Here is a 17,131-nt window from a genome sequence, read left to right as displayed (position 1 = left end):
TCAATGATTGTGAAAGAGGCTGCAAGCACACACACACACTTCTCAGAGTTACCCTTCAAAAGACCACCGCCATAGCAAATCTCGGTGAGGGGCAGCTGCCAGTGTAGGACTGAGTTTCCGCTGACAATGCCTTAAACTTGCCCACTCCTGCCCAATCACTTTGTTCCTTAATAGTGGCATGCTCCCATTTTTTGCCATACATGCAACAAGAGCAGGGCCTTTGGTGTGGTGGCACCCGATCACTGGAATGCGTTCCCAGTGAACACAAGGCTGGAGCTGACATCGCCAGCAGTTAAGCTTCAAGACTCACCTGTTCACCCAGGCTTTCCCCAAGGAGTGATCTAGTGATCGTTGCTATATTAAGTGGATCTACTGATTTGTGCTGTATTTTATGCTCGTTTCATGAATGCAGTTTCCTCAACTGATTTTACGCTCTTCACGGCCAGGTCTGCAGTTTTCTCCTGAATGCTGATGGCGTGTAGATTCGCAAAATAAATAAAACTTCACAGTTGTTGTTTTTAAACCACAAGATGGTAACTAGTTCTAGTTCAACTTTGTCAAGAAACCCACATTTATGCCAAAGGATTTTTTTATTATTCTTATTATTCTTATTACCACCGAGACAGGTTTGTTTGTTTTTTGTCCCACATACAATTCAGTCTTGTGATTAAACAGGACAAAAAAAATTACAAATAAAAAGATGGGAGTTCAAATAAATATACAATAAAAAGCTAACCGGCATTTAAAAAGGCAGGAGTGCTCTCAAGTCTGGATAAATACAGCACACAGATATGTTTGGGGACAAAGGGGATCGGTTCAGTGGGGCAGGGAGAGAAATAGGCCAAAGTTTCAGAAGTGCCTTGTGATCGGTGGTGCAGGGCGAGTGGGCGTGTCCCACCCAATATGCCCATGAGAGTCGGAGAGAGCACCAGTCTTTTGGAAAACAGCATTCTTCCTCGCCCTCTCCCCCTTTGCTTTAGGCTCAAACTCCGCACTGTTTTTTAAAAAAGAAGACCATGGCTCGTAGAAACTATCACACAGTGATAACGTGATCGTGGTTACTTCAGCATCAGCCCTTTGGGTATCTCTTGGGTTTCGTTTTTTTTCTTTTCAAATACTATACAGAATGTACAAAAAAGGGGGGAGGGAGGAATTGGGGTAGGGAAGGATGCAAGGTGCTAGACAGGGAGATCTAATGCAGCCTCAGCTGCAAAAAATAAGATACAATTACCCCAAAGGGAGCTCGGAAGCTCCCGCTGCTTTCCAGGACAGCCGCTCCCTGTTTGCTGCTGAGCTCATGCAGGCAGGTGCTGCCGCAATGTGGACTTGCCCCCTCTCACCCTGCTCACATGCGGGTGCCGCAGACGCGGACAGAGCCTCCCAAAAGGCCTTGCTGGCCCAGAAGGTGGAGGCAACCCCAGCTGAAGAGAGAGACCAACCCTGCTCTCCCTGACTGTCAGTTCAGGCTGGAGGGCAAATCCAGAGTCGTCACCTTGCAAGATGCCAGGGAGAGCGGACAACTGCTGAGCGGCTCCAGGTTGACCCCGTCTCCTTGCCTAAGCCCCCTCAGTAGTGTTAAAAGGCTGCAACAGTGACCTGGCTAAGGTAGGATTAGGTGCAGCTGCTGCTAAGCCAGGGTCTGCAAGAAACAGTGTCGTGGAGCCCCAAACCCCACACCCCTGATCCTATTTGTGCTAGAGCTGCCCCAGCTGGCTGCTGAGGGTGGGCACAGCAGACCCTTCCCCAAAGAGTCCTCCTAGGAGAGGGAGGAGGGCAATGTAAAAGAAACAAAACCAGAGCCCCAAGGAAGGCATTGCTCACCTAGCTCCCATGCAACAGATTCCCAAATTCAGCAATGATCTCTCTTTTTTAGTGTTTTTTCTTGTCTTTTTTTTTTTAGTAAGGATTGCCAACTGCTTGGGTCAAGTTACAACACAGGTAAGAAGAAAAAGAGTGAAATAAAAGCAAAGAAGCAGCCCCTCGGACACAGGGTGGTTAACTTGAGACGCCCCAGATGCTGTGGGGCTCCAACTCCCATCAGCCCCAGCCAGCAGGGCCAGGAGGGAGGAGTCGTAGCCTAGCAACACCTTGCAGGCCACAGGTAGCCCAACTGGTGCAGTAGGGGAACAGGAGGGTCTGGTCTCCAAGCCCCTGGATCTAAAGGTCTGGTCCCTTTCCTGGATTTGGCCCTTTCACCCGACAAGCAAGCCCCTCTCTTGCCTGGCCTTTGAAACCCGCTTCCAAGGATATCACTTGGGTCCAGGACAAGGCAGAACCTTCCCATCACATGCGTTACCTGCCAGAGTGATGGGAGAAAAGCCGTGCCTATTGGTTTTTAGCCCTGGCCCATTCTGGCTGCGGGAAGAGAGTTCGCTCCCTATCCCCCAAAGGAAACAACGGCTGCAATTCAGTCTCGCCTGGGAAATAGGGAAGCAAGAGAGGCCAAGAGTTGTGGGGCTTATTGCTGAGATGAAAGCTCTACCCCACCCAGGGCTAGCATCTATGAACAGGCTTCTAAGGGTTGATGGCTTTTTTTAAAAAAAAAGGGTGAAGTGGGGAACTGCCAGTTATCCAACAGACCATACTTCTTCATTGAGTGGTTAATAGAACCTGTCCGCCTCTTGCTCAGAGTGTGAGCAAGTGTGAGATCTGAATGTTAGATCTTCCACAGGCTCAGGCTCAGAAATCCTGCCCAGCTTAAACAAGGTGATTCAGGTTGTCACAGAGCGGGGTGCCTCCCTTGGCCACCCCCAATTCCTAATTTAACCAGAAACTAAACCCCGCCCCACGGCTCATCCTTCTGCTCCCCTTTCCCTGGCTCCTGCATCCCCCCCCCAGACCCTCCTCCCACATTCGCAGACACGTTTCTCTTCCCTGAACGAGCTTCAGCAACTATGGGCCCACTGGCCCATGTCCGGCCTGCGGGCAACAACTGGCTGGCTTCCCAAATCAACACGACTCCCGCCCATCCATCCCTGTTTGCTTACCCGCAGTCTTTTCCTTCTGTCTCCTTTTGCCTCTCCCCCCCCCTCCTCTCACCTGTGGCCTCGCGTCTACAGTATCTGAAAGCAACAGGAGGCAGAGAAGGAAGGACCTCACCTGCCCTTCCTCCTGGCCCATTGCTCCTCTGTTGGGTCCGCCTACTTGGGGAGCGTTAACGTTGGGAAGTCCTCGGCGCCTGTGCGTTTGGAGTCAGGAAAGGGCAGGGGAAATGTGAAATTGAAGGAAGCACGAGGGGTGGGGGGAGAACCTGCTGAACCACACACAGCTGGCACGTGATTCCCCGCCCCCAAAAGTCTTTAACAGTTAGCAAAGCAGTGTGAAAGCCTTTTGTGGCTGCAACCGGCTGGTGCGAGAGTAGTGGGTGGGTGCCCTTCTGCTTGCGTCTCGCTCCTCTTTTGGCTTGGGACGAGGGATCTTGGCCAGGAGAGAGGGAAAGTTGCTTGGTCCAGGACTGCTCTGGTCAGGAACGCTGCTGTGTCAGGCCCTGCAGGGTGTCCTTTTCACACACCAGGAGGTTGTTTCTCCCCAAAGGAGTTTAGACGTTGAGAAGAAGTTGCAGGTCCAAGGGGGCAGGAGGGGAGGTTTCGAAAACCCCTGCCCAAGATGGCAAGGAGGCAGAGCTTGCCAGAAAAGCCCTTCCCAGACACAGCAGAGCATCCCAGGCCCATGCTCGCTCTCTCCGCTCCCAACCAACTGGGAAAAACGTTTCTGCTGCCTGAGCTGGGAAATAAAAACCAGACAACCTTGAAAGGAGCGGGAAAACTGTTTCAGTGCTGGTGAAGGTGAGTCCCAAGGTCAGGGAAGCAGCTGCCTCTTTCCCCAGTTGCAATGCCCCGGCCACCGCTGTCCAGCAGGGGTCAGTCCTGAGCTTGGGTGGGGATGGCAGGAGGGGCCCGTGGCGAAGAGAAGAGTTGTTAGCACCACTGGCTGGGCCAGAGAAATGAAGAAAGAACAAGGAAAACGAGAAAAGAGGGGGCTCCTGGGGACGCACCTATAGGGGGGGAGGAGAGAGAGAGGCACGATGAAATGACAAGGAGGTGCAAGGCCAGACCCCACAAGGCTGCTTCCTCCTGCCCCGCCCCCTCCTGGGCATGGCTTACCTGTAGGCCCCACCCTCTTTTCATACAAAGACCTTGGCAAGGGCATCAGCCCCAGCGCTGGCAATCAGGGCCTTGCTGGGATGGAAAGCCACATCGTGGATGGCCTCTTCGTGCTTCTTGCGGTGAGCTGTGATCTCCTGCGTGCAGGTCTTGTTCTCGAGGTTCCACAGCCGGAGGGAGCAGTCGTGGCCTAGGAGAGGCGGAAGGGCCATGGGGGTTAAGCAAGGAAGCCCATGTGCCCAGGCACGCCCGAGGCTTAGTTAAGGGGTACCTGCAGACCTCTAAGCTGTCGAAGGAGGGGACGGTGCAAAGGCACTTCGACGAGGAAATAGGGTGTCAGACTAAAGGCCCGTCCATCCCACAAGCACTCAAACTGGGCCAGTTGCCAAAGTCCCAGTGACGCAGGTGCTTCTCGTTTACTGTCATGAACAGCTGGGTCACAGAGGAGCGGTGGGAGGGAGCCGGCTGGGCAACCCCCAAGGGAAGAAGGCTCATGAGCCTGGGGAATGACGGTGGGATGATGACGAGTGATCAGAGGGAGAAGACTGGGAGGAGGAAGTGTTGGAAGCTGGAGAGGTGACAGGGCTTAGTGGGCTGGGAGAGTCCGTGGCAGAGAGCAGTCCAGAATCAGAGGCAGAGGAGGGAGGCCAAGAGGCAGAGAGGAGTTCAGGCTGGTGAAAAGTCAGTGGTCTCCCCCTCCTGATGTGGCAGACTCCTCTCCCCCCCCGCCCCGACTCCCAGAAAGAGGTATAAAAAGGGAGGAGCAAAGACAGTCTGTGCATGTGTGCACAATCTCCGGTTGCTGGAAAGATGCCTTGAGGAGCAGCAGAAATAGGCTGCGGGGAAGTGGGGAATCTCAGCAACTGGTTTCATGGATCTAGTTACAGGTAGGTAGCCGTGTTGGTCTGAGTCGAAACAAAATAAAAAAATTCCTTCAGTAGCACCTTAAAGACCAACTAAGTTTTTATTTTGGTATGAGCTTTCGTGTGCATGCAGATATCTGATGAAGTGTGCGTGCACACGAAAGCTCATACCAAAATAAAAACTTAGTTGATCTTTAAGGTGCTACTGAAGGAATTTTTTTATTTGGTTTCATGGACAGGGCATGAACTGCTGTGCTCATGAGGCCTGAAAGTCTGTCCAATCTGTGAAGATCATGTTTTCCTGATAAAATGTTAACCCCAGCATTGAAAACGGTTTGATTTACTGACTGGCTGGCTCCGTGACATTTATAGGCCTGAATTTGCACCTTTAAGGGGTGAGATTGGAAGGCCAACTCATGCCCTTCACAAAGGATGGATTAAAACCCAGCAGCTGCCAGTTCCTGATGCCAAAGTCAAGACTTCCTAGAATAAAGTTGAGTACATTCACGGTAGGAGCCTGACATTCTGCTCTGCTACCGGGTGGCAGGGGGACCAACCTTGCAGACTGGGGTTCTACTGTGCACATAAAAGCTTTGCCCAAGTAAGGTTATGGGATTCATTCAATGTCAGAGAAAGATCCCAGTATATGGAGATGGAGGAGGCGGCACTTACTTCCTGATATAAGGAACACTCCGTTGGGATCCACAGCGAGGCAGGTAACAGCGTCCAGGTGTGCCACCATGGAGTGCACAGCTTTCCCTGCACAGAGAGAACATTTTCCTTCTGAGTTACAAAATGTACGCAACTCATGTACATGTACGCAACTCCCGTTCCTGGGTTTTTTGGAAAATCGTGTTCAGAGGAAACCTGCCAACTTAAAACTGTGTTTGAGAAGCAAGTGCTCTTCCAATCATTGCAAAGGAGACAGAGGTTACAGGTTTCTGCCAACTCATCCATTCTGGCCCCCAAACAACAGCCCTACCTGTGCGATTGTCCAGGAAGCGGATCCCTCGGTCGTCATGGGCTGTGATAGTGATCGGCTGGGTTGGGTGGCTCACAACTTGGTTGATCTGACTGGATCCTGTTCAGAGACGAAGAGAGGAGAGTTTAAGGACTGTCCTCGGACAAGCACACCTTTGCTTAGATAAGAGCAGAGATGTGGAAAAGGAGAAACTTCTCTGAGGAGGCAGCCTCTAATTTCTGCTGAATTTGCACTCGGGAGACCCTGAAAGAGAATGTGAGGGCCAGGTGTCCTATGTTACTTGTTTCTGCAAAGTTTTTAAACAGACTAGACATTATACCAGCCCTTCCCACACCTGGGGCCTTCCAGAGGTTTTCAGAATACAATTCCCATCAGCCTAAGCCAGCACAAAGCTGCATTATATGAATGATCTGTTTATTTTGGCTTGACATAAAAACGTGCCCGGAATTAACCGGACAGTTCTAAATTTTAAAAAATAAAAGTACAACATAACAGAGGCCTCCCCCCTTCATTGACTCAGGAACGGGTGCTGCTCCTAAGATTATGCACACAATTACACCTAAAAAACTTTTTTGCTTCAGCTCATTTGTAAACTTAACCAACCCAAACTCATCCACTTAGTTAATGCTACAATCACTTAATGTATTTCACTTGTCAGTGGAAATAAAATTCACAGCAAGTGCATTTCACTCCCAGAACCTTCTCTTCTTGGACCCCAAGCCCCTTATAGCACAGTTCCAATTCCAAAATTTTATCTTTTCTAAATTTTGTTGAGGCACTTTGGTTCCCCACCTCTCCTCTTCTAGATTCCTCAGAGATCCCCAGGCCTACCCCACCTCTGTCCTGTCCACAACTACACCCCAGCAAGAGCTGTCGTAGCTCAGTCAGTAGAGCGTGAGCTTCTTAATCTCAGGGTTGTGGGTTCGAGCCCCATGTGAGATAAAGTGAAAATAAAGTGTAATGTTACCTTGAAATTGTGTACACAGTATTCCAATGGTAACACACACACACACACACACACACACACACACACACACACACCCCAGCAAGAAACAAACCCACTCTTGGGTAGTCTCTAAACAAGGGACCTGTAAAAGCTGTTGCTGGTTTATCATTATAACCCCTAGTCCTAAACAACCTAATCTAACGCACTAGAATGACACTCCCACTTGGGCAAATGTCCCACTTTGTGCAAGAGAAGAGAAATGCCACCATATATGCAGGTGTCTGGCTCATTTAAGACTAAACGGAACCTTTATTCTCAATAATGGCAGAAACTCACAGATGGAGAAGACTTTTATTTTTCTATATCATTTTTATTTATAAAGGGAATCTTTGTATGAGCCAATGCTTTATTATCCCTTTGGAGCTATGATGCCTTCTTGTGGTTGGTTGGTTGCTGCTGCTGCTGCTGTTGTCGTAATTTTGTCCTTTCATGTTGTGATGATGCTTTATGGTTAACATTTTTTATTCTTTGCTTTTGTTATGTTTACACATTTTTCGTTAGCCCCACCCCACTCTCAGCCCCAACTCACCGCTGGCTGGCCTGGATTCCAGGGTCAGGACAGAGCAGTTGGCTTCCACATCATAGAGAACCGTGCATCCCGTCTGGAAGGCTGCCACAACATGTGCAGGGTCGGTACCGGAGAAGGCGAGGGAGGTAGGGATTCCGTTCTCTGCAGAAGATGATGGAGACAAGCATCTGGGCACTGGGTTCTTGCTATGGTCCAAGGGTGACCGCAGTAGTCAGTAGGATTTGGAGAGAACTGGAAGTTGCTCTGCCCAAGCCAATCTACACAGAGCTGATGAGTCTCCACCTAACCTTGAGGATTTATACATCTCTAACATTTGTTTTGACAGTTCTCTGAGTCACTGAACTTTTATCCCTCTTAAGAAGGCCCCCCCCCCCCATTTTTTGGAGTTGCCCTGGATTATTTGCTGAGGGTATGTCAGGTGTTCTGATAGAGCAATGGTCCAGATGTTATTAACTTCTAGCTGCTATCAGAGATTGAGCGCCCAAAGATGTGGGGTCTGCGCTAGAGAGGGAAAGGCAAAGCAAGTTCACACCACGAACGAATGAGAAGCCCTTTGGCAGGATCCAAGGGCCCAGCGCGGTCAAAAAGAGGCGGAGGCTCACCACTGTCCGCAGTGTAGGTGCTGAGGCAGGAGGAGTTGCTGCAGCTAGGGTCCCATATCCTCACCGTGCCGTCTGCAGAACACGAAGCCAGGCGGTTCTTTGAGGGGCTGAAGGCCAGGCCCCAAACGGCGTCCGTGTGGCCATCCAAGACATTGCCGAGCACACTTGGGTCTGGGCCAGAAACAAGGACAAAAGCAAAACCTAGCACTGCCTGCCTCCCTTTCAAGCTTCGCACAGCAGTGACAGATGGCCTAGATCATCACATATACTTCGGAGCCGAGGCCCAAATGAAGTTATTTATTTCATGCATTTAATATTTCCCCCTTCGACACGTGTATTTCTAGGGGAGGCTAACAGAACTGCAAACGGAACCCGACACTTAAAAGCAGGAGTATTATGCAGCAAACATCCAAGTAACAAAAATAAAACAGAGAGAGAGAGCCTGGAAACTTTAAAGGCCCGTGCCAAAGCAGGCGCCAGGTGAGCCTCCCTGCGCTGGGGTGCAGCTCCACAACTGGGGAAGCTCTCTCTGCATGTGTCACCCCAATAGGTGCATTAGCTTTAGCCCTCTGGAGGGCAAGGGATAGAGAAGAGCATGATCTTTGCTTCCTGGTCCACGCACACGAGGAGAAGGCCAGACCCCACAGACGCTCCGCCCTCCAACATGCAAAAACATGCGGGCAGTTACCATCGCAGCCTGACAGCAAATAGTTTGTGGAGGCTGCAGCCTTGCGAAAACCGGCTGTCAACAATACTGCCACTCCACCCAACCTAGTGCCCAATTCTAAACTTGCAGGGTGGGGCGAGGCATCCCCAAATCCTGTCCATATAATGCTACTGTGCTGAAAACAGCAGTCATCCCTAGATCAAAGAACGCAAGCAAGGAGACAAGATGCAGCAGAGTCGGGGCACCCCCCTGCCTGTCCCTACCATAGCCATCGTAGGGGTCCATGCCGAGTTCCGGGATCCTCCAGCAACGGATCCTCGCGTCTGCGCCTCCACTGTAGCAATATTCGCTGTTGCAGCCCATGGCAACAGAAAGCACCGGGCCCCTAGTAGGGAACAGCAACAGGTGCATGAGAAGGAGTGGAAGGAACGAGGGTGGGGCTGTACCCACCAATGCTCCCCCTACACCCACCAGGAGGAATCCAACAGGCATTTCTGCTTTAGGGCAGCTCACAGGTTAGCTAGGGATCAATGCCTTCCCCTTGCACCTGCTCGGCTCCTATACACACCTGTGTGCCCTGAATGCATAGACTGGCTCCACGTCGAGCGCTGCATTCCTGTAACAGCAAAGAGGGATGACAAAAGAGTCAGATGGGTGGCCTACACATCTACATGTCGTCTTTGCTTTTCTCACTTACAGGCTACGCTTACGTGCAACTCTCAGTAGCATTCCTTTCACATTACCAGCGTATGGAGGGCTGTGGTTCCCCCACGCACACACACCTTAAGGCCACTGTAGTGAGAAAAACAGGAGTGTCATGTTCACTACCCTAAGCTCTGTGTGCGGGGGGGGGGGGGCTAGTGTAGCTTTTTCAAAACCTCTGGTCTTAGGGGAGGGGAAGACACCTGCAAGGTATGATGCAGGAGGCCCAGACAGCTCCAATCAAAGGGCCTCGCATGGCAGAGCTGAGCAAGATTCTCTTCCCAGGGAAGTGCTGCCAGTCACTAGGAAGTGAGATGGACCAGTGCTCTGACTTGCTATAAGGCAGCGTCATATTTTGCAAAAACAGCAAATGCAAAGAATCCCATAGAGAAAGATGCGGAACCAAAGGGAATGAGAGAGGGAGAGCTCTGGGGTTTTCTTTTCAAAGATTTGGGGAAGCGCTACTGACTTCCGGCTTTCGGGGGTTGAACTTAAGTCAAGGGAAGGTTGGGGGCTCCAGCTCTCATTGTGTTGCAGCTCTTTTCATCTCCTGTGGCTGGTTATTTTTGTATGCTTTCCTCATACAGATTCACAGAATCTATCACTAGGGGTTATTGCTTTCTTTTTGTTCTTGTTTTTATTATGTATTTTGTATTTTTATGTTGTGAACTGTCCTGAGATCTATAGATAAAGGGCGGTATACAAATTTTATTAATAATAATGGTAACAGATTCAGAGAGAGTTGGAAGGGACCTCCGGGGGTGATCTAGTTCAACCTCCTGCAATGCACGAATCATCTCCTGGAGGGCATCTCTCCCACAGGAACGCTACAAGTTTAAACCACTTGGTGGATCCCATCTCTCCCCCATCCCCACAAGAACTCTGGGAACAGGGAGGGTTACAAGACTGTGCAACTCTCCACAGCCCTACAGCATTCCTTGACTGGGAGTCATGGCAGGCGGAGACGAAAAACGGGCATCCACCTGGCACGCAAAAATGCCTAAAGCAGTTTCTTCCTCGTAACGAGAGCCCTGCTGGGTTGGACCAAAGAGTGACCTCCTCCAGCATTGCATTTCCCAGTCACCAACCAGATGACTACAGGAAGACCGCAAGGGCAAGGACCCTTCCCTGTTGCTGCTCCTCGGTAACTGGCAATCGGAGGCATGCTGAGCCACCTTGCCCTTCTCCGGAGAGGGAGCCATTTTTATGCTAGCTCCAGCTCTAAAGACAGCAGATCCTCTCTGCACTCACTTCTTGGCGGCCACCGTCTTCTGGAGGTTCCACAGCTTCAGGGTGCCGTCCTCCGAGGCGGTGACCAGCGCGGACTCGGCGTGATGGAAGACCAAGGCCCGGATGCCATCATAGTGACTCCGTAGGGTGAACTTGGGGTTCCACGTCTTCTTAAAGGCATCTTTGCTGTCCGAGAGCTGAGGCAGGGGTGGAGGAGAGGAGGAGAAAGAATAGAGTGGCTGCTTAGCCAGGTGCTCCTCCCCATCCTGAACCTCCCCTGCTGCTACAGAGCTGCTTCGTCACCACCTCCCACCCATGGAAGATTATTTCTCAGCTCAGGCTGCCCCCGTGGCAGCAGCCGGAGGAGCAGAAGACAGCTTGAAGAGGCAGCAGTAGGGGGGAATGGAAACTGACAAGAGTCAGAACTCGCATTGCAACTCACATCACAGCTGAGCTCATTGTCGTTGGTGACGGTCAGGTCTGCAAGGTCTCCCAGGCTGACCTCTCCTCCGCCAATGGTGTCCATTATAAAAACATCCGAGGAGAAGCCCAGGGAACCTGTTCCAGGGACGGGAGAGGAAAGCTTATGAGTGTGGCAATGTGCCAGCTACAGGACAAATGAAACAGGGTGGGGTGAAGGTTGTTTTGGATGTGACCACACAAAAGGCAACAGGGAAGTGTGGCAAACAGCGCTTGTGGGAAAATTAAAATAAAATAACATTGGCGCAAGGCTTGAAGCAGAAATACCCCTTTGCGACTGAATGGCATGGCTTTATTACCCACAAGGCTAAAACTGAAAGTAGAGGACTTCCCCACGCATTAGAAAACTTTCACTGGCTAGCTTAAAATGTTCATTGCTTTCTATACAAATAGCAGCCTGGGATAATAACTTGTTTGGTTGTTATTTTGCATGCACCAGCTTCAGGGTTAGGGGTGGGGTATTTCATTCTTGGCCTGCATGGTGTTGTTATAATGTTTGACGAATTTAATAAAATCAAAAAAACAAAGCCAAAAGGAAAGGGGGCGGGGCATAAAGGACAAACCAAGCCTTTGCACCTTCGTGAGATCTGGGTTGACTGGAGATGGCTGCCGGCATGGAAGGCTTTGGGGGAAGCCCATCCACATCTTGGAGGTCAGCTAGCATGCCCTGCAGCTTCACCCGGCGGCTTTCTGCAGAAGAGGAAGGGGGGGCGGTTGGAGAGGGGAAGGTCAAGCCAGTTTCTGGCCACTGCAAACTGGCAAGCACTTCGTGGTGTCAAGGGAGGGAACTCCAATGCGCAGCAGCCGAGATGACCCAGCTGCTGAACCTTGGTCAATGGTGGTAAAAGTGCCTAGGCATTTCCCCCACATCTCCACCCCGATAGCTGACTGAGACACAATCAGGAGGAACTAATCAGGAAACCCCAGTTTAGCCAAGGGGGCATTTCAGATGCGGAGGAAACTTAAGATGCAGCTCTGTAACTACCAAGTTCATTGCCATCTCCAGCTCGCCGCATGTCCCCGGACCCCTCGCCGTTCTCCCCTGAGCCGAGGAAGTCGAACTCGCTCAGTGCATCCTCGGAGTCCTCGTCGTCGTCTTCATCCTCCACTTCTGGCATCAGGGGCTTGTTGGTGAGCTGCCGAGAGGGACAAGGGCAAGTTAGAGCTTGGATGTGTATTGTGGCCACATCTGCATGGGCAAGCACCAGCCCAACAAGAGAACCTCCCCACCTGGAACTAAGGAGCATGACTGGGCCAGTTTATGGCCTATTGCAGGTGGGTTTTGTAGGTATCCATGTCCCTTTTGTGTCCTCAGAACAGTAGCAAGGGGAAAAACACACAATGAAAAGTCCCAACCCCCAGGCCCACCATTGCTAACAAAGAGATTTCTGAGACCATTGTGGACTTACAAGTCCTTTGTGAGCATGTCACTGGGCAAAGACTGGCAGGAGAAGATTTACGCTTTGCTTTTTCAACTTGAATACAATAAAAAAGAGTATTTTAAGTGTGGCAAAATGCCAAAGCAACAGCCTCAGCTGTGAATGGGAGCCACAAGCCTAAAGGGGGAAAGCCAATGGACTAATGGATGAGATTTCACTGCCCTGGCAGAGCCGGGGATAGAAGCTACAGTCCAAATGCCTGTTTTGCCTTGCTCCTGCTTCCCACAAAGGAAGAGATGATGGACCATCCCTGTAGGAGTATGTTGATTTGGAACAGCTGGCCTGATACTAGACTTCGGGGGGGGGTAGGTTATAAGGGGGATATTAGTGGGTGGGAGTATTCTTTGTTTATTATTTGAGCATAGTTAATATTTGTTTGTTTGTTTGTTTGTTTCCATGAATGTTATATTAAACAATAGATTGCTGCATTGTATGACACCCACTTTCCTTATACTCTGTGGGTGTGTGGGTGCATATGTACACACACACACACACACACACACACACACACACACACACACGATATATAAATTGCTGATAGTCACTTGGAGAACTAAGCTAAGAAGTTTAATAAATACAGTAAATAAAATATTTGCAGCTGCAGATAGCTCAGTTGGTTAGAGCATGGTACTGATAACACCAAGGTTGCAGGTTCGATCCCTGTTTGGGACAGCTGCATATTCCTGCATTGCAGGGGGTTAGGCTACATGATCCTTGGGGTCCCTTCCAACTCTGCAATTCTATGATTCTAAGTGCCTGCCCTCTGTTCTATATTGCTAAAAAAAAATTACCTTCAAGAAACCTAAGCTTGCCTACATGATGCTAAACTAAGTCCTCCAGCTCTTTGCTAGATTCATGGAGGGGAGGATACCTTTACTCGCTGCTTCTTGTGTTGCCGCTGCGACTCCAGAGGCATGCTTTCCAAGTCCTTCTCCTCATCACTGTCGTCTTCTTCCTCACAGCCCTGCAAGAAGGGAATCTTCTCCATCACGGAGCTGCCAGTCCGGTCCTTTGCCTCCTTCCCAGCATTCCTGCAAGTAAGAAGGGTAAGAACAACAGACACTGGGGTCTAGGGTTGCCTCACATGAAAATAGAAAAATGTGCTCATTATCAGGAGAAAAGAAGCAGAAAATTGTTGTATGGGGAATATGAACTCAGCTCCAAAACAGGCTGGAAATATATTCACTGAGGGATTCCACACCCCCTCCTCTAATCTGATTTGTGTAGATCCATTCCTGGATCAACCAACAGCCACCGGCACAGTCACTTGTGACTTTATGGACCTCCACGGTGCAAGACTATACACAACCTTCCCTGACCAGGATTTTTATTTTATTTTTTTATTTCCCACCTTTTGCAAGAGGCCACAGGGAGGTTTACAGAATATTGAACAATGTAACTATCATGCAGCAGCAGCAGCAACAACAACAACATGACACAAATACAACTCAGAGTTGAAACAGCCACATCAAACTGTTAATAAATGCAGTCTGACAAATTTCCCTCATCCAAATGCCTGGCAAAAAGGGTGCATCTACACCCGCTTCCTTAAAAGAATACAGATGTGGGGCCACCACTGAAAAGTCCCTTCCACAGGCACCAGCACTACACCCTTTGTCCTGTACAGGAACCACTGCCAGCCCAGTCTCATCCCCTGGCTTTAAGGCACCTGCTCTTCTAAAGGTCTCCTCTATACATCCCATGGGTGTTTCATTCCCTGCTGCTAGCCACAGACCATGGAAGTAGGAAAATATTAGAGTAACGCACAGTCTGAACATCTGGTTTAAAAAATGCAAACCCTGAAAAAAAGAACACTGGCCATGAGCCTCAATGAATGTAGATATGGCCACCGCCCCCTCCTTGCAGCTCTATGGTGAAAGTCCTATGTACCCTGTGCTGGCAATCAGAGCAGTGATATAATACAGAAGGTACTAGTAAGGCCTGCAGGAGGACTGTACCTGCCTTTCCAGAGCTTGGACCACAGTTCATTCCTTCAGGACATTTGCCATGGAGAGGAGGAAGAGTGGGCACCAAATGGAACAACCACACCCAGTGCAGCAGGGGTGGCTCATTTGAAGGCTGAATCCACCCCACCCCACCCCCCGGTTTTTTTAGTCTGCCCCCCCCCGGCAATGTGCTGCTTCTTTTGAAAAATGTAAACATTGACCTATTTTTTTACTGCTCTTATATTTTCTCTGCTGTGATTTTTTTGTGGTCCTGAAAAATGTGTCGTTTTAAAAAATTAATCACTGACCACAGATCCTGTGCTGAGTCTACAGTAACAGAAGGTTTTTTTAAAAACTGTATTTAAAAAGGAAAAAAAGTTACAATTGGCCATGCATGCTCTAGGCATGTGGCTCCCAGAGGGTTGACAGTGGGTCAAGGTGGCCCTCTTGCTGGGGGGGGGGAAGGGCAAGGCACACGGAGAAGCTTCTCTTCCTTGCTGCCCCATGGCCAAAGTGACTGATAACGTACCTTTTGATCTGCTCCTCTATCTGCTTGACGAGAAGGGACTCGCCCCCATTCAGCCCAGCCGGTCCTGGCGCAGGCCCAGTCCCCAGGCCGCTGGGCTCAGCAGCACCATTCAGTTCCATAGAGCAGCGGCCGAGCAGAGAGCGGACTCGCTTGGATCGCATGTCTAGGATGGTGTCCGTGTAGCCCACTTCCTCCAGGTACCTGGGGAGGCCAATCAAAAGGGGCCTTCAGTATAGGGCTGAGCAACTTGGGAGGCCTGCCGTAGAGGGAGGCTGCAAACAGGGCAGGGTCTCTTTGCTCACCCCCAGGACCTCAGCCCCAGGAGTCTCCCTACTCACTGGCGGAGGAGTTGGCGCCCTTCCTTCCACATGAATTGGTTGCTCTCCAACGAGATCGGTTCCGCTGGCCCGTTGGAGACTAGGGGCGAAAGGAGGAAAGGTTTCCATCAGCAACTGACAAGGAAACTAGTATGTTCTCAACTTTGCAAATGGCAAGGCCAGAATTTGCTATTTAAAAACCCAGAAAAACTCAAACCATATGGAAGGCCTAGAGCAGGACTAGGAAAGTCTTCCAGTGGTCAAGGAGAACAAAATTTCCCTCCTCTTCCAGGTTCTCTGATCTTTTGGCCCATTCAGGCCAGCTCTGTCTCTCTCCTCTGACTGCCAGTAGGACAGCTCCAGGGCCTCAGGAAGGTTTTTCTCTCCCAGACCTGCTATGCCTTTTAAACAATAACTATTTTCCTCCCAATCCCTTTGCTATTTTGTGCAGTGTCTTTTCAACTGAAAGCCTGAAGGCAGGGACTGTCTTGTATTCTTAACTGATCTGAAGGCCAGTGTAGGAATATCTTTGGCTAGAGAGAGGGTTAAAAAATGCTTTAATTAAATTTTTTATTGCTAGCTTTACCTGTGCACACGAGGCACAGAGTCTGAGAGGACAGCCAGGGAGTGAACTTCCTGCCCTTTTCCTCCTTCCCCTCAACGCAAAAGTGAGTCAATTGCTAACGAAGCACCAGCACAAACATTTATTTAAATACTTATAGGCTGCCCTTCCATTTGTTTTGGCGCCTGTGGCAACTTCCAGACAGCAAACACACAATGGAAGAAATCCAAGCTCCAAAAGCTAAATTGCAAAAAAAAAAGGGGGGGGGAGTAGCCACAGAAGAGTATCCGTTTGAAAGGTTTGGAAGAATAAGATTTCACTGGAGATGGCCTGGAATGTCTGGAAGGTGTGGGAGTCTGTGCAAGATACTACTTAAGTAGGAATGCCCTGCTCTCATTCACCAGCAGCCTGAACCTAAAAGAGCAGTGGACACATCGGAAGACAACTGTAGGAGCAGGTTCATTGGTGTCTCTCATTGTGAAAGGATGCCATTGCCATTCCAGGGGAACAACAGTGGAAGCACCTGTTTAGGCCCTGACAGGTGGCTCAGCAAAGGATAAAAGAACATCACAGGTGCAAGTGAGCAGATGCCCTGACACCCGAGGGTGGGGCGGGGAGCACAATACCTGGTTCTGACATATCTGGTTTCTTTTCCCCCTGGTTCAGTTCAGTGCCAAATTTCAGCTTGTGGTACTTTGACCTGGAAGAAGCAGAAGAAACCTTAGGAGCAAAACACCGGGAGCAAATGAGCACGTGTCATTTTCCTTACAGCGGGTGATGGGTGCAGAATACAATGGTGAGGCGACTGTCACATAAGGATACCAGGATGACACTCAGAGCGGAAAGAAGACTCCAGACTGAGTCTCCCCACTGCACCATGAGGGAAACTCCACCTTCTCCCAAAATGAGAGCCCAGCAGCGGCAGCAACCCAGAGGTGTCCACTCTGCCACCACAAGGGGGGCACACTGGTGTGTGGCATGGCTCACCTCTCCTGCTTCAAAGCGTATTCCAGCATCTTTATCCTCCGTACAAGATCAGTCTTGAGGTTCTCTTGGCCCTTCCTTTCCCCCTGAAGAAAGGCCACTTGCGCCTGGAGGGTTAAGAACCGGAAGTCAGAGGCACTGAATTCTGACAACACACAACCCCGTTCCTGCCCAACCCAGGATTATGAGG

The 17,131-nt window shown here is 50.1% G+C and overlaps 1 protein-coding gene across 2 annotated transcripts in view; it reads right to left on the bottom strand.

The window, feature by feature from the left end:
- Nucleotides 1-571: 571 nt before the first annotated feature.
- Nucleotides 572-17,131, bottom strand: part of STRN4 (striatin 4) — a 21,524-nt gene continuing 4,964 nt past the window's right edge. Inside the window, exons 2-18 of one of the 2 annotated variants that reach the window (XM_035118386.3) lie at nucleotides 16,945-17,048; nucleotides 16,584-16,657; nucleotides 15,417-15,495; nucleotides 15,079-15,279; nucleotides 13,475-13,634; nucleotides 12,150-12,300; nucleotides 11,741-11,854; nucleotides 11,127-11,242; nucleotides 10,706-10,881; nucleotides 9,321-9,368; nucleotides 9,016-9,137; nucleotides 8,086-8,256; nucleotides 7,484-7,624; nucleotides 5,949-6,047; nucleotides 5,639-5,725; nucleotides 4,104-4,293; nucleotides 572-3,994 (exon numbers count right to left, since the gene is read on the bottom strand). In XM_035118386.3, coding sequence (XP_034974277.3) covers nucleotides 4,124-4,293; nucleotides 5,639-5,725; nucleotides 5,949-6,047; nucleotides 7,484-7,624; nucleotides 8,086-8,256; nucleotides 9,016-9,137; nucleotides 9,321-9,368; nucleotides 10,706-10,881; nucleotides 11,127-11,242; nucleotides 11,741-11,854; nucleotides 12,150-12,300; nucleotides 13,475-13,634; nucleotides 15,079-15,279; nucleotides 15,417-15,495; nucleotides 16,584-16,657; nucleotides 16,945-17,048 — 2,013 coding nt within the window. In that variant the 3' untranslated portion in view covers nucleotides 572-3,994; nucleotides 4,104-4,123. Of the gene's footprint in view, nucleotides 3,995-4,103; nucleotides 4,294-5,638; nucleotides 5,726-5,948; nucleotides 6,048-7,483; nucleotides 7,625-8,085; nucleotides 8,257-9,015; nucleotides 9,138-9,320; nucleotides 9,369-10,705; nucleotides 10,882-11,126; nucleotides 11,243-11,740; nucleotides 11,855-12,149; nucleotides 12,305-13,474; nucleotides 13,635-15,078; nucleotides 15,280-15,416; nucleotides 15,496-16,583; nucleotides 16,658-16,944; nucleotides 17,049-17,131 lie in introns of both variants that reach the window. The other variant, XM_088672709.1, reaches the window with a different exon arrangement.

This window comes from Zootoca vivipara, chromosome 6, assembly GCF_965207765.1.
Source record: "Zootoca vivipara chromosome 6, rZooViv2.hap1.1, whole genome shotgun sequence".
Taxonomy (NCBI): Eukaryota; Metazoa; Chordata; class Lepidosauria; order Squamata; family Lacertidae; genus Zootoca; species Zootoca vivipara.
Note: the sequence above shows the minus strand (reverse complement) of the source record. Positions and strands in the feature narration are given on the sequence as shown.